At 42.3% G+C, this 16095-nt stretch overlaps 1 protein-coding gene across 1 annotated transcript in view; it reads left to right on the forward strand.

Annotated features, from left to right (window-relative positions):
• The window catches only part of DNM3 (dynamin 3), a 327480-nt gene that overhangs the window by 293622 nt on the left and 17763 nt on the right, over positions 1-16095 (forward strand). The window contains 3 exon segments of the mRNA XM_075067972.1: positions 5364-5528; positions 11270-11496; positions 13224-13460. Of these exon segments, the coding sequence (XP_074924073.1) occupies positions 5364-5528; positions 11270-11496; positions 13224-13460 (629 nt within the window).

A 16095-nucleotide genomic window follows, 5' to 3' on the forward strand; every position in this document is an offset into this window, starting at 1 on the left:
CTATCCTCAGGGCCCCTGGGCTGGGACCTGGAGTAGAGGGCGGGCCCAGGTCCCTCCCTCTCCACTCCCCTCCTCTAGGACACTAGTGGGGCAGTTAACATTCCACTGCAGGGGCAAGAAATGGTGCCCTGAACCCTCCCCAAAGAAGAGAAAGTGCAAGACCCATCAAAATAGTGCCGGCAATTTGCCACACAGCCGTGTTAGTCTGTATCCACAAAAAGAACAGGAGTACTTGTGGCACCTTAGAGACTAACAAAAGCTTATGCTCAAATAAATTTGTTAGTCTCTAAGGTGCCACAAGTATTCCTGTTTTTTTTTTCAGGAAATGAACTTTACTAGCTTGCCCTTGCTAAGGCAGGGCAGAGGACATGTGCTTTTGGTTGTGGGGAGGAAGGGGAGAGGAAAACATATACTGTTCCTCTAGTGTGCGAAGAAGGAATGAACTGCCATGGCTGCTGGCTAGGGGAGTTAGAGGCACTGAAAGGATCCTCATTGCCTTCTTCCTCTTCCTGGGACTGGAGGGGAGGTAGCGAAGGTTGTTTCCTGGCTTCTTAAGACTTCCTTCTTGAGCAGCTTTGTTAGCCTGATACTTCCTCACATTCTTTCCTCTGCCTTCCTCTACATGGTGAGATAAAATGGTGAGAAGAACATTGATCAACGGTGCTGCTCCGAGGTAGCTCCAAATAATTTTTGAAGAGGGTAGCAGCAGTCATATGACTGCCAGAGTCAGGGCGCCCAGCCAGCTGAACAATTTACATGTGCCAGGTGAGTATGCCAATGGAAATGTGCAAGGCTGGATTATGGTTGCTCTTTATTTCTGGCATTCCAGCTAGTTTTCAGTCCCATGTTCCAGGTCATTTGGAAAGAATTCTGCAGTAAGAGTCTGTGAGACACCATAAAATCTTTCCCTCTGTAGATACAAAACATCTTCTGTGTTCTCTTCAGCCACTAATTTAGTAATTCTATTTATAACAAAGCTATTGGTCGTCAAGTACCATCCTGATCACTGTTTTGCTATTCCAACCACTGAGCTTCATGATCTCTCAGCTGAAGCAGTGGAGAAAGCTCTTAGCAGGTGAAAGCCACTGACAAATACGACTATTTAAAAGTGGGACAATGGCTTGAAATGTTCAGCTTCTGCCTTTAAGATTATTTAATTGTGGTCACAGAAAGACAATCAGTCTCGGAGATGCTGGGACAATTTTTATAGTTGGGGTGCTGATGATGGGAACCATGTATTTGGTGCTTGTTATTACTACGTCAAGCCAGGGAGTGCAGCAGCACCACTAGTTCCAGCACCACTGAGCAGACGTTAATTTTTGCATTAGTCTGTCTTGTCCTATTCTCTGCAAGAGACTTCAACAACATATTCCTATTTAAAAGATATAATAGAGCCCATTCAGAAGGTGTGTTATTGTAACCTCACACTCCTTCTGGGTGTGGAGTTCTGTCCCATATAGACCACTTAAAGAAAGACATAAAATGAGTCTGCTCTACACCCTTAGCTAACAGCCAGTTGGCTTTTAGTTCATGTGGTAGAGGCTCATGCATTAAGCTCCCAAGAGCCCAGGTTTGATCCTGCCCGACAATGACCAGGGTCTGTCAGTGTTACGCTATGCCTCAGTCAGGGCCCTACCCATATGCAAAGTATGCAGCTGCATAGGGCACCAGGAAATTTGGTGCCCCAAATTTCCTGGGGCCCTATGCAGCTACATGTTGTTTCAGCCTCTGCTCTGCCTCTTCTCCATGGCCCCTGCCCCAGCCCTGACTCTTCCTGCCCTAGCCCCGCTCCCACTCTAGCCCTTCCCCTGAGGACTGCAGCAAGGGTCAGGTACCCTGCACTCACCGGCAGTGGTAAGTGGAGCGACCCGGCCCCAGCCCACTCCGCATCGCCAGCTCCCAGCCACGTCTCCGGTGAGTGCTAGGGTGGCGATTCCTCCTATACCGCAAGGCTCTGAGCCAGGGGAGTGCTGGAAGTGGAACAACCTGGCCTCAATCTGCTCCGCTCTGCCAGCTCGTGCTGGGGGGCGGTTCCCCCCGCCCCCTAAGCCTGCTCCTGACCCCCACCCCATCAGAGGAGCTGCCGAGGGCACCAAAATGGCTAGGAACGGCCCTGGCCTCAATTGAGGTGTCTGTGCATTAATGTAACGCTAGGATTTTAATGTGGCTCAGTGGTATGGTCTGCAGTTTTGCAATAATCAAATGTAAATGTAACAGGAACTGTGTATAACAAACTTCTGGATTTGTTATGAAATCTAGTTTTACCAAGCAGCTTAATTCTTATTGGTTAATTTGGGCATGAGACAGTTTGAGTCAATTGAGAGGGAAAAGCCTAATAACTTTCAGAGATTTTTAAAATTATTATTATTATTTATTATTTGTATTGCACTAGTGCCCATGAGCCTTAGTCACAAACCAGGACCCACTGTGCTGGGTGCTGTACAAATACAGAACAAAGAGAAGTTCCCTGCCCCAAACAGATTATAATTTTAGTATGAATTTAAAGTTAAAAGACAGTAAACTGTTGAGAATATTATTAGTGGAAACCTTTTTTAAAAATTGCTTTAAACTTTCCAAAAATTGATATAGAAAAATAGATCAGCAGTATAAAGTCTAATCTGTTACCTTTTCAAAAAGGATATTGATTCCTGCGATGTCCACATTTTGTAAACATCCCCACTGAACCTGCACATAAAAGGTTAAATGTTTGCAGACTATTACCCTTTGCCTTCAAGATCAGAGACAAATTACTATTTTTATTTTACGTTCCCTTGATGAGGATAATGATAAACATCTGTCACTTCGCTGCTTAGCCAGCAAAGAATCTTATTGCAATCCTGTAATTTAAACAGGAAAAAAAATACATAGACATACACTCTGTTATATAGACAGCGTGGAGGAGGTGATAGAAAATTCCAGCTAGATCTGGGGGTACTGGGAAAACGGCATTTTATGTCTGCAATTACTTTGCTCAAAGAAAAATTCCATAGATGTATGCTTTTCTATTTATCTTGGGTATTTTAGAAGGGGAAATTAGTGCTTGTTTCTTTCCAAACCCAGGGAGGAAAAGAAAAAAAGGAATATTCGATCTGAATTCTGTGACTCTCCACCATATGTAGTCCATTAGCAGAATGATTAAGGTTTGCATGTTAGTGTCTCTACTGGTGTTACAGAATCCAAAACAGAACTTCATCTTGGGTTTCATCAGTTACAGTTCTTGAGTTCCATCCACCCTCTCCAAATTTTTAGGAAACTTTGTTAATTATTTTTAAAGCCATTAGATTAGTTGTTTTTCCCATTAGTTTTGCTCTAAATAAAAATGTCTAACCTGTTATAATTTGTCATATTAAGGGCAACGAAATTCCTTGTTCCTCGGCTCAGTTACAAGAAGTTAAAACTACTCCTGGTTGCTTTTCAGTGTTGGTTGGATCAAGCTTTGGTTTATAAGTAGTAAATGTGAAATTCTATTCTGAATGAAAACAACAAGGAGTCCGGTGGCACCTTAAAGACTAACAGATTTATTTGGGCATAAGATTTCTTATTTATGCCCAAATAAATCTGTTAATCTTTAAGGTGCCACCGGACTCTTTGTTGGTTTTGTGGATTCAGACTAACACAGCTACCCCCTGATATTCCGAATGATTTACCTTCTAGTACCAAATGGGCCAAAACAGACACATTTTGTTAAGAAGTCATGTTGGGAGCATGTCTTGGGTTTGGAGTAAGAATGGCTTGTTGCTTGGTGTGGGTTTTACCTTCTGGTGATTAGACTGTCAGCTCTTTGGGGCAGGGACTATCTTTTTGTTCCAGGTATGGACAGCACTTAGCATAATGGGGCCCTGGTCCATGACTGGGATTCTCGGCACTATAATAATACTACTAATATATAATATACAGTAATACCTTTTTGTGTTTAATTCTCATTGTAATGTATTTGCATTTAGTGAATATAGTCCACTGGGATAAAATTCATCCCAGTGTAAGACTTAGGCACTGTGGCAGAATTTGCAGAAATTGTGTTTTGCAGGGAGGTGAGAGGCTGTATAGCAAAGGCACTGAAGGCCAAGATTTTCCCAAATGACTAGGGCTTTTTAGCGTCTCAGTTCTGGGGTGCCCCACTTGGCATTCCTTGAAGTGTGATTTTCAGATTCTCAAAGTGCTGAGCATCCATCCTCTGAAAATCAGGCCCCTTGAGAGTGTCTCAAGTTGAACGCTTGAAGCCACTAGTTACGTGAAAATCTTATCTTAACATTATATTAATAACATAGTAGCTGCTGATGCTGACAAGTATGGCTGGTAGATAGCTACTTACCTCAACTAGCTTTTGTTCATAGCACGTTATTCACACTTGGTCATATAATTTCTGTTTTCGTTTGTGCAATAGCTATAGCTGCAAATGGACCAGATTTTAGTTTTTGTTGTTGAAACCAGAACAGCTTAAATTCTCTTTCTGTGTTTCCACAGAGAAATATTTTCTCTTGGGGTGGGGAAAGAGACATTATTTCCCATGCTTTTCCAGTTGAAATTCAGTTGGTTTGGCTCATTTAAGCCTGCAGAAACAGTTTATTTTTTGCCTACAAGGTCAACGTACAGTAGTTTTTTTGTTTTTAAACAGTCCAAACTGAAATGAAGTGCATGCCATTAGCTTCCAGTTAATTTCAATGGTAAACACAAATCTGCTATTTCAGGTCAACTGTTTACATACAAAGAAGCTATTCCAATCCAGCGGAAGAAAGGCCTCAGGTGCAAAGCCTTGAAGTACAGAAACCAGAGTGTTGTCATCCCTAAGTCATCTGTTGTTAGATGTGTTACATTTTATCTCACAAGTCTGTGGCTGGGTTTCTGGATTTGTCACAACTGAGTCAGTTCTCAGTAGCAAGGCTAGAATTTACCCAGAGGACCAGAGATTACAAGATCAGAGTTTGTAGTGCTGCTTTCATGAGTGAGTCAGGAGACAATTGGCAGGCTGAATATGGTAGTTATGCTCTCTGTTAGTAAGTATTGCAGTGAGTTGAGGGAATTTATGAGGGTTTCATTCATCTCCTCAGTTCTTTACTGTTTTGAACCCAGCTTTGATCTAAAAATGTGAGTTTGTGTGGAAACGTGTAACATTGCCTCTAAAAATGGACTCACATTGGATCTTCCATTAACCTCTAACTGCCAGGAATCCAGATTTCCTGCTGCTAAGCACTAATGTAAGCCAGTTTGATGCTTAATGGTTAAAGCTCTAAACATGCTGGTATCAAAGAAATGTGTTGCTGTATTACTATTCTGTAAGCCCAGCTTTCTTGGCCCTCCTGTTCTAACTTTGAATGAGTAAATAGCATGGAAAGAGATTTATGTTTCATTCTGCTTCTGTGTAGACGGAAAACGATGAGAACAGCCAGGCAGACAATTTCTCCATGGACCCCCAACTGGAGAGGCAGGTGGAGACTATTCGCAATCTTGTGGACTCCTACATGTCTATTATCAATAAATGTATTCGTGATCTGATACCAAAAACAATCATGCACCTTATGATCAACAACGTAAGTAACAACCTCACTTTCTCAATCGTTTTCAAATGTTTGGTTTTATCTTCAACTCTTAAAGAACCCACTCATTTTTAAAATAGAGCAGCACTGTTTGTATGGTGAAGAGAAGACGAGCATATAGAATATGACACATTGCAAACGTGAGTAATAGTTCTGCCCTTATTAAAACAAAACACTGGAATCTTTTGCAGCAAAAAGTCCAATGCTCTGCAGCTTCTTCTAGAGCAGCTGCAGTGCTTGCTGTAGAATACTATAGTATTTTTAATGTAAGGCTGAGTTCAGGTTAGTCCTAGTTGGCATCAATAGTATTGTTTAAAAGCACACTCCAGACCCAGTCATACTTGTCCTTCAATGGTGTGTTTGTAAAGCCTCCTGCAGAGTACAAGCTGGGAACTCCACCTAGACAGCACCTAGATGGTGTGCAGCAGACCTGTATTGCACTGACCTGTAGTCCTTAAATGACCAAAGGCCTTGTTGCTTGTTTTTTTCAGGGAATAGCAGTTCATACTATACACCTCTACCTCAATATAACACTGTCCTCAGGAGCCAAAAAATCTTACCGCGTTATAGGTGAAACTGCATTATATTGAACTTGCTTTGATCCACCGGAGTATGCAGCCCCGCCCCCCGGAGCACTGCTTTACCATATTATATCCGAATTTGTGTTATATTGGGTTGCTTTATATCGGGGTAGAGGTATACTAGTATTTTGCTTGGGTTCCTTACATTTGCAGATCATCTTTAAAAAAAAAACAGTTCTAGGGGTTTTTTGAACACTTTGTTTAGAGAAGTAGTTCTCAAACTATGGGGCGGGCCTCCCAGGGGAGGTGTGGGAATGTGTCAAGGGAGATGCGGGATGTATGGTTTTCTTTTTCTTTCTTTCTTTCTTTCTTTTCTTTTCTTTTCTTTTTTTAACAGCTCTGGCTATCAGCCCTGGGTGACTGGGGCTCATGCAAAAGGGCCATGCACACCTGGGAGGTGGGGATAAAGGGGTCAGCTGGAGCCCCGCCACCTGCACTCAGGCTCTCCTCCTCCCCCATCTCCCCAATCCCTCACCTCGAGGAGGTGGACCTCTGGCTATCAGCCCCAGGGTGACAGCAGCAGCACAGAAGTAACGTGGCAATGGGGCAGTAAGTCTGTGTGAAAAGAGGTAATATTGATAAACATCACTTGTCACATTGCCACCCTTATTTCTGTGCTGCTGCTGGCATAGTGCTGCTTTCAGAGCTGGGTGCCCGGCCAGCAGTCACTGTTCTCCGCTCTTCCTTCGGAGCTGAATGCCTGGCCAGCAGCCACTGTTCTCCGCTCTTCCTTCGGAGCTGAATGCCAGGCCAGCAGCCACTGATCTCCGTTCTACCTTCAGAGCTGGGTGGGGGTATATGTACTTGTGGGGGAGTAAATGACTACAGGCACAAAGAAGGAGGTCCCAATCAAATAAGTTTGAGAACCACTTGTTTTGAGTATTAGAGGAAATGTGTGTGTCTGTCTACCCCTAGGTCATTTGATTTAAAAGTAGCTTTGCTTTAACATTGCTAGCCCATTGCCTGAGGACCTAGAAGACCTTCACTTCCTGATAGAGTCCTGCTTGGGATCCAGTCTGTGCTTCTCTTTGTACTAGTGCCACTACTGCTGTATTTGTAGTAAATCACTATGGGAAATAGCACTTCCTTTTAGTCACTGATAGGACCTTCTTTATGATCTGTTAAGTCAACAAAAAAACAGTTGTAATAAATAGAATATGATAAAAAGCAAATCTGTCTAAAATGTAGCATTTATATATGAGTTCACAAAGCCACCTTTTATTTTCGGAGGCTGATGTATCCCGGGAGGTCTATGGGAATTACATTGCATCTGAGATATGGGTTGCTGGCATAGCAGCTTGAATGCAGTCCACTAGTTAGTACGGAACGAACAAGATCTTCACATAGAGGGGAAGACCAACCAAGATTCCCTTAACTTTTCTTAGACTAATGAAGCCAATCTTTGAATTATGTTAGAATCCTGGGAGGGAAGATTCACTGAGGCCTTTACAAAAGAGTGTAAAAACAAACGGAACTTCCACATTTTTCCAAAATTAGCTCAAATCTGGAATTCAGGAAGTGTGTATGGTGGAGCAATTCTCTCCACTGCCTCCAGAGCACAGCTGGGACCTTGCTTTATAGACTTAAGGGGAACGCCATTGCTTTTTGAAAGGGATATTGCTCCAGCTCTCTTTCAGAAAGTGTAGAATTTAGTGAACAGTTCCTTTGGAAAGTTTACGTTACATTTTCTGCCACTCATGTCCCCATATGGAATTGTTTAAGAAGTTGAAATGCTTTACTTCAGAAGTACAGTGCTGTAAGGCTTTGTACATTGAAACTGTGCGGCTGTCTTCTTATTAAGGCATGCCAGGTGACAGTGGCACAAAGAAACCCCTTTTTTTACACTATCTAGCTCTCAACTCACCTCTCAGAGTACACATTCTGGGTTTGAGTGCACCAGTGCTAGCAGAAACCCTGAGTCCAATTTTATAACTTGAAATTATGCCAAAGAATCAAAGCTTTTCAAAAGAAAGTGTGAAGACTTGAGAATTAAATCTTAATGCATTTATTACCAGGAGGCTTGAATTGAAAAATGTTGAAAAATCAGTGAAGATGTTACTTTTCTAAAAAAAATTGACACTGTTAAACAGAGAAAAGAATAACTTTTTGCTTAGCAAGCCAAAATGACATGCAAAGAAACGGGAAGTAAGGAAGTCACATTGGAAGCTGAGTCCTTTTCGGCAGTTTGCATTGTCTGGAGATTTTTAGAATCCCAACTCATCCACTGAAAGAGAAATGAAATTAAACCCCTTTTAATTATTCTTTTCAATATATAGTGCCCCGGAGTGTTGCCTGCAGAACTCTAGAAACAAATTGATCCCAAGGAAGTGGTTTCCATAGCAATCGCAACCTGATGAATATTTGTAGAACTTCCTCACCAGTTGGTGGGATCTTTAAGTGGTGCTTACAATTGAGAGTGAAGTACTGGATTCAAATTTCTTGTAGAGAAAATAAATGAATGCTGTCCTACAGCCTGTCTTGTCTATGTCTTGAATGTATATCGCTACATTCCAAATCAACTGCTAATTAGGGTGAATGTTGGTTACTTTAAAAGAAAAGGAAATTTACCACAAAAACCTGCATCAAGTTATTATTAAAGAGTCAAACACACCCAAAGAGAGACATGTTCAGAATTCAGAGCTGAAATGTTACTAATACATAGAGCCCTGCAAATCTGCAGATATCCGTTTTATATCTGTGGACCATTTTTGCAGATCTCGGATCAGATGCAGATACAAATTTTGTATCCATGCAGAGCCCTACTAATATACCTCTTGGTGCTGAGGTATTAGAAAATGCAAATAGTGGGTGATCTTGGAAAAGGTAGGTTCAATTTGGTGGGTTAACTCCAATTTAATACAGATCTTCTAATGTTATGGAAATGACTGTCTGCATATTCGATCCCATGGTAGCAGTAGCCCTGCCTGCTGCTTGTTGAGATTTCCACACATGCTCCTTTAGCCCCAGCTGTGAGAGCAACACTTCAGGCTGCTCTCCCAGCTGCCTTGTGCTATCCCTCACCCAAATACAGAACTCCTCTATGAATTCTTGTCCCTCCCTATAAGATCTCTGATGAGGCAGGATCTGGGATACTGGGGTATTAAGATGCCTACAGTGATTTTGAACATTGCAGGTTTGAGCCCTGTTTGGGGGCATATCTTAATCAGTTTGTGTAATGTTGTGTTTATATCCTGGAAAGGGCTAAGGTATCGGTTCCCCCAAGCCTGGAGAAAGCTGTATGTACAGCGGGCCCATCTTCAGCTTGGAGAGTTGGTCTGCGATCAAATGCATCAGGTGGGGAGGTAGGCTAGCCTCATAACAGCTCCAGTGCTGACCTTACACTGGGGTTCAGTGAGCATGCATGGAGATCTGTGCTAGCAGGAGACAGGGCTCTACCATGATAATAGTTGCAGGCTGATGTTGTTCAAACAGATATTTGTGGTTTAACAATTCCTTTACGATCAGCTCTGCCCTTAATCTAATTCAAGGATTTTTTTAAGTGATGCCATTAAAATTTTCATTTCATCAAGTATAATTTGATGCTGTTTAACTAAGATATCTGTTTTTAATGTGGAGCTTCTGGCAATAGCAAGGAAAATAGTGTATTCTGGCATTTGATCAGTACCATCCACTGAAAAACAGTGTGAGATTCATGGGAAAAATTTGCAGACGTTGGTAAGAATTCACATATCTCCTCTTGAACATGAACGAGAAACAACCATAGCATCCAGTGACCATGTGCTTGTTTTTCTGAAAGGCCCCCCTGCTTTTCACTGTCAGAAGACACTGGAGGATCCCAACACCAGTTCAACTTGACCACTGGCTCATGCCTTGAGTACACACAAAAATGGTCCCAATATAAAGATAATTAGTTTTTTAAAACAATGTAATTAAGCTAGTGCAAACCCCTCTGCAATCGGAGGTTGTGCTTATGAAATCAGATGTTCAGGAATGTGTTACTGTTAGCATCTCAAGCTCAAATAATCTTTACAGAGTGAAAAACAGATGAGAAATAGATCAGAAGAGTTTTTTAAAAAATCCTCCAATGCAAGGATTTAATAGATCAACAACTGGTCTCTGAATCTATTTCCCACAGAATTATTTAAATACCTCTAGATCTGTATCTATCTAAATGTGCTCCAGGTTTCTATAATCAGGGCAGGCATAGCAGGGAATCAGTATATTAAATTAGATTATATATTCAGTTTATAAGACGTGTGTGTGTATATGGGGGCATTTGGGGTCCCACAAAGCTGTCGGAGATGAGACTTGATGTGCAGTAGGTGAAATTAGTATTAAAAAAAATTCTGAAAGACATTTTATAGTGCCTTAAAAATTCCATTCCCGGGGAACTAGATGACTTATGGGATTGATGATGGGCTGCCCTTTAACCTCTAGGTCAACTGTTCAGAATTGGGCCAAAAATGCTCTTAGCACTTAATAGGTCTTCAACAGCCTGTGTGAAATGAGTTAAAAATATAGGAGACACCTTACAGGCTTAGATCAGTACTTGACACTAATGGTGTCTAATGCCATATGCCTCAAAGGAAGGCAGAAGAACTACACAATGCGTTGTGCAGTGTTACACCATGAGAATATCTTGCTGTGGCATACGAAGGGTATTCTCAGTCCAGGGAGATCCTACAGAGATTTGCATATTAACAACAATACTTACAAAAAGCATTTTTCTACTCTATACCTCAAAGCACTTCACCAGGTTTATCAAGCAGAATTCTAAAAGTTTCCTCCCTTCCCACAAACTCAGCTACCTTTCCTAATGGCCAGCATCCCTGTGGCCTCAAAATGTGACCATTGGTTTAGCTAGTAGGTGTATAGTTCTGGGAGCTCCCCTCTTCCTCAGGATCCAATGGTGAGAGACTATCATGAACTACTAATGCCACTTTCACAGCGGCACCATAGTGGTTGAATAGTAGACTGCAGTTCCCAGTACTGTCTGTCTGGCACAATTTCTCTTGATCTCTCATCTTCTCTATGGATCTGATGTATTCTCATTGAAGTGCCAGCATTCCAGTGGTGGCAGGTGAACTTGATTGTGCCGTGTCCATTGTTTTGAAGACCTCAGCTGTGTTTATGCAATATCTTATTGCCATTTGCATCCTGGTAGCAGGGGTCTTTTTTTGTCTGATTTTCTAGGTAAAAGAATTCATAAATGCAGAGCTCCTGGCTAACTTGTATTCCTCTGAGGACCAAAACACCTTGATGGAGGAGTCAGCAGAACAGGCTCAGAGGCGAGATGAGGGGCTTCGCCTGTACCAAGCCCTAAAAGAAGCACTGGCAATCATTGGAGATATTAGCACTAGCACTGTATCTATCCCTGCCCCACCTCCAGTTGATGATTCCTGGCTACAGCAATCCCGCAGGTAAGGATCTTCAGATGCAGTGGAAATTAAGACAGAGCTAGATCTTCAGCACTGCTACATCTCCATCTTCTCTGGCAAGCCTTTCTCCATGTCTCACATGAAATTATTGAGAGAATCAGACAATTCTTGTTGAGGGGTGGGAATGTGCAGGTGTAATTCTTGTACTGGGTAATCCTAAAAACCTCCCAGGCAGGGCTGGTGCAACCATTTAGGCGACCTAGGCGGTCGCCTAGGGCACTAGGATTTGGAGGGCATTTTCTTCAGCAGCGACCGCGACAGCTGGATCTTCGGCCTCCCTGGTCGCCACCGGCATTTAGGCAGAGGAAGCTGGGGCAGGGGAATGCGAGGAGGGCCACCTGCAGCAAGTGAGGGAGGCGGCATGCAGGGGAACTCCCCACCCCAGCTCACCCCTGCCCTGCCTCCTCCCCGAGCACGCCGTGGCTGCTTCATTTCTCCTGCCTCCCAGGCTTGCGGCGTCTATCAGCTTAGCGGGGGCGCCTCAGGGCAAGGGGGGGAGCCGCTGCCGGGGGGGGGGCACTTCAGGGCGGGGACTTGGGGAGGGTGCAAGGTGGAAGTTTCACCTAGGGCACAAAACATCCTTGCACTGGCCCTTCTCCTAGGTGAGCTGATTTTTAACAACTGTATGCTCAGAATTCATCTTTGCACAGTGGAAGGTCCTGCCAATTAAGCCACCAGCCTTCATTCCAGATATTTCCTGTCCTGTTTTGTTCTAGAAGGGACATGGAGAAAAGGCTTATGAACCTCTTGGGGAGAGGGATCTGGTATATGAATCTGTTGGACCTGGCAATCCATTGTTGGATATGTCAAGCAGTTTTGGGATTCATCATCTAGAATTGTCTTCCATGGAGCTACTGTAGTATGCATCTCCTTCACCAAAAGATAACCTGCCTGTACATAGTCCAAGTTTTTCTACAAATTCTTCCACACGTTCATATTACGTGGATAAATGGAAAAGGTATATGTATCAAGAAAGGTGCTTGTAATCTCTTTTCTGCCTTTGAGAATACCATCTAGTGTATTTTGTGACTCAGTTGATATTCCATTTGGTTTCTATGGCTCAAATAATATAATCATTTATGCTCCCACCTTACAGCATCTCAGTTTCTTTAAGGGTTTTTAACTCTTCTCTTCCCAAGCTCAGGCAACCCCACCCTTCTGTGAAACCTAAGTCAATTTTTGTGTCCACTTTTTTGTTCTTTCAAGCCACTGTAAGATTTCAGTGTTTCTTACCTATGGCTTCCTTAAAAAGAAAGTGGCCTTCTTATTAAATCCACCTAGCAAATTGGTGTTAGAATATTGACAATACTAAAACCTTTATATTTATCTTTGTGATTGTACACCTGATTCTGACCTTAATAATGCTTACTTTCTAGGGATGGTGTGATAGTGAAGGGTTGAGTGTACATTTTGTAGAAGGGAGGGGAGTAGATATTCTTTTGAGACTTGGAAGCATTTCTGAGCAATTCTTTGGAATGGATGGGAGCATGGAAGGCACCAGCCAGAACAAAGGAAAATGAGAGAGTTGTCATTGCAATATATGATACTAACACTGTGAGATAGTGGGCTGCCTAAATTATACTCTTCAGGACCAAGACAATATGAGAGCAGAGGAGAATGTTTGCAAGATTGTCACAGATTTCAGAAAGTATCTGGCTTCCATTTTTGAAGACCATGTAGATTTTCATTAACCTCTGATTGTTCACTAGATCACCCCCTCCAAGTCCTTCAACTCAGAGAAGGCCTACATTAAATAATCCCCCAACCAGACCTTTATCTGGCCGAGGACCTGCTCCAGCAGTCCCATCACCAGGCCCTCTGTCTGGGGCTCCACCAGTCCCATTCCGTCCAGGACCATTACCTCCATTTCCTAACAACAGTGAAGGCCTTGGGACGCCACCTCAGGTTCCATCTCGGCCAACGCGGGCTCCTCCCAGTGTTCCAAGGTAAGACATTGAATAAATCTTGATGCTGGGTATGGTTCTCGTCCTATAGAATAACAGACATATTTTATATTGGGTAGAAAATTGAAACACAATTCCTTATATCTAAAATTAACAAAGCAATACAGTGCTTTCAGTGCAGAGAGACAAAGGTGGGGTTTGACGAGTCCTTTCTTATCACAAAGCTTACTTCTCAGAAATTAGAAACTTTTCACCCAAGAGTAAAAGACCAGTGTGCAGTGAATTGGTCCAAAGAAATGCTCAATTGTCTGACCGAAGTCAGAACAGCTGCTCATGGTGTTGGGTACAGCCAAAAGCTGTGAAAGAGAGAAGTAGAGAGTAGATTAGACCCAAGAATCATATCTCTGCTCATGGAGAAGAGGTCTGAGTGTAGTGGCTCACGTTATCCATTCTAGTTGGATCACAAAATGCATCTGTCTTCAGAAGGGATGATGATTCATCTCAGTGAGAGAGAAAAAAAGTCAGCCACTTAAAGAACAATGGTAAAAATCTGACTTTAATTCACAAATACAAAGGCAATTTAGAGCTGTGGTAGAAAATCTCTCCACAGCTGACCACAGTGCACTTAGAATTACAGCAGGTAGCTTAGATAAAGTCACATGGCACAACATGGTAAGTTAAGGGACAGGAGACTTGCCTTCACTCCAAGTTTCCTTTTATTTTGGAGCATTTTTATCAATACTTTCAAGTGGCTTTAGATGTGTAATTTTGAGAAAACACATTATTATAACATTTTTACTATTAATCTGAATTTTACACCATGAAGATGTTACAATTTCACTATGCTATCATGTAATCCCTAATCATTCTTGAGTATAAAATATTGTTATTCCATCAAGGGGTTCCAGTTATATCTTAAACTCTGAGATGTAGAGGCAGAATGGACCCCCTTGTAAGACATGGCTGAATCATTTTAAAATCTTATTAAAAATGAAGGACTGCATAAAATGATTACAAGTAGAAAAGTAAAAGGTACTTTTGCAAGTTTTCTGTGTTTTAAAATAGTGGTTGAAAATAAAAAATTCCCTCACTGGAGAGTAGGAGCTAATGAAATGCTTCCACTTGAAACTGCCAGCCCAGTTATGGGTGTCAATAATGTAGTTAGTCCGGATGGGATACTTTCAAGTTTAATTGTCCTAGCCAAGAAAAAGCAAATCAGGCCCATCAGACAGTGGAAACCTTTTTTTGATTTTTACCATTAAAGGGCAAAATATCAGTGGCCACACATTAATTGCACTTGATGTCATTTCAATATGCATAGGAATATCCCCTATCTGTAGTTGTGTTACTGGTTAATATTAGACCACTGAGAAGGAACACAAAAATGCTTCCCTGGGTGTTAAGCCATAGGCCAAAAAGTCTGTGTGAATTCCCCAGTTTGGAGAGTTTCAGACTGATGCCAAGACTCCTTTGCCAGGGTCTCCATTGTGCCATCAGAGAGGTGTACATATACACAGCAGATGCAGAGTCAAAATCCACTATTTTGTCAGTTGTGCTACTAGGGGGAACCATAGGTGCCCAGCAACTGTTAGCTTGCCTGTCCTTGGAATGAGCATGCCTCCTCTTTCCTGCCTTGCTGTGATTTGCATGCACATTGCTTTCCTAAGATGGCTGAAATGTTTTGACTGCTAAACTGGGAGGCTGAGTGGAGCCCCTGCCTTACAGAAGAAGCTTTATTAGACCTTATTTCAGTAGCCTGTCAATTTATGGATGCATTTGCTGGCATGGGAAACAAATGCTGGGGAAGGACGTCAGTGTGGTTAAAATACCTTAACTGTCCATATAACTGTATGGAAGACTTCATGGCATTTGTGTTAAACGTAATCTGCAGTAGTTCTTCCGAACTGAGTCATGGTTCAGTGTAGCTTGAGCTGCGAACCCCTTAGGTGTAAAAACACATACATTTGCTTAAGAATGAAGTGGAAGAGTTCACATTTGTGCTGAAACATCAAGTTTATCCTGCTGACTAAACTCAACGAGAGGAAATTTCTGAGAAGGGGCTGGAGGGGGAAGTCACCTGAGAGGGACATGTGTCTGACTCCTATGCCTATTAAAAGTGCAGTTTTAGACTTGGAATTTCTGCTCCATGTGGTCTGTTTTTAATAAAAGCCTGAGCAGGACTGTAGTAAATTGACTCAGAAAAGGGGTCTCAGATACTAAAGGGGGAGGTGGGGAAAGACTTGAGGAAGAGTTCTTGATGAAACTTGAGCTTTTTCTTTTACTTCTTTATATATCTAGTCTCTCCGCTCTGTCTCCTTTGCCATTGTTTTCTCCAGTGATTCCTGAAAGTGTCAGGATCCATCATATCCAGGAAAGTAGCTTAGCTTCCTGAGAGGAAAGAGTCATTTTTTAAGTTCTTCTTGGCTTTCCAGAGACGCCTCCCCTCCCCTCCCCCACCCTGTTAGTCAGGAGCAGAAACTTCTAACACAACAAGACAACATGAGCATTTTACTCTCTTTCCTGCTGAGCTTTCAGATTAAAAAAGCAATAACCAAAACTGTTTTGAAGGGAAAGATTCAAACCATCCTGTTCAGTGTATGGCTGTGCATATATTTTGACTGGAGAATTTGCCACCTCATTAGCAAGATATGACCCCTGCCTTTTTTTTAAAAATCTG

The sequence above is a fragment of the Chelonoidis abingdonii genome, chromosome 7, assembly GCF_003597395.2.
Source record: "Chelonoidis abingdonii isolate Lonesome George chromosome 7, CheloAbing_2.0, whole genome shotgun sequence".
Classification (NCBI taxonomy): domain Eukaryota; kingdom Metazoa; phylum Chordata; order Testudines; family Testudinidae; genus Chelonoidis; species Chelonoidis abingdonii.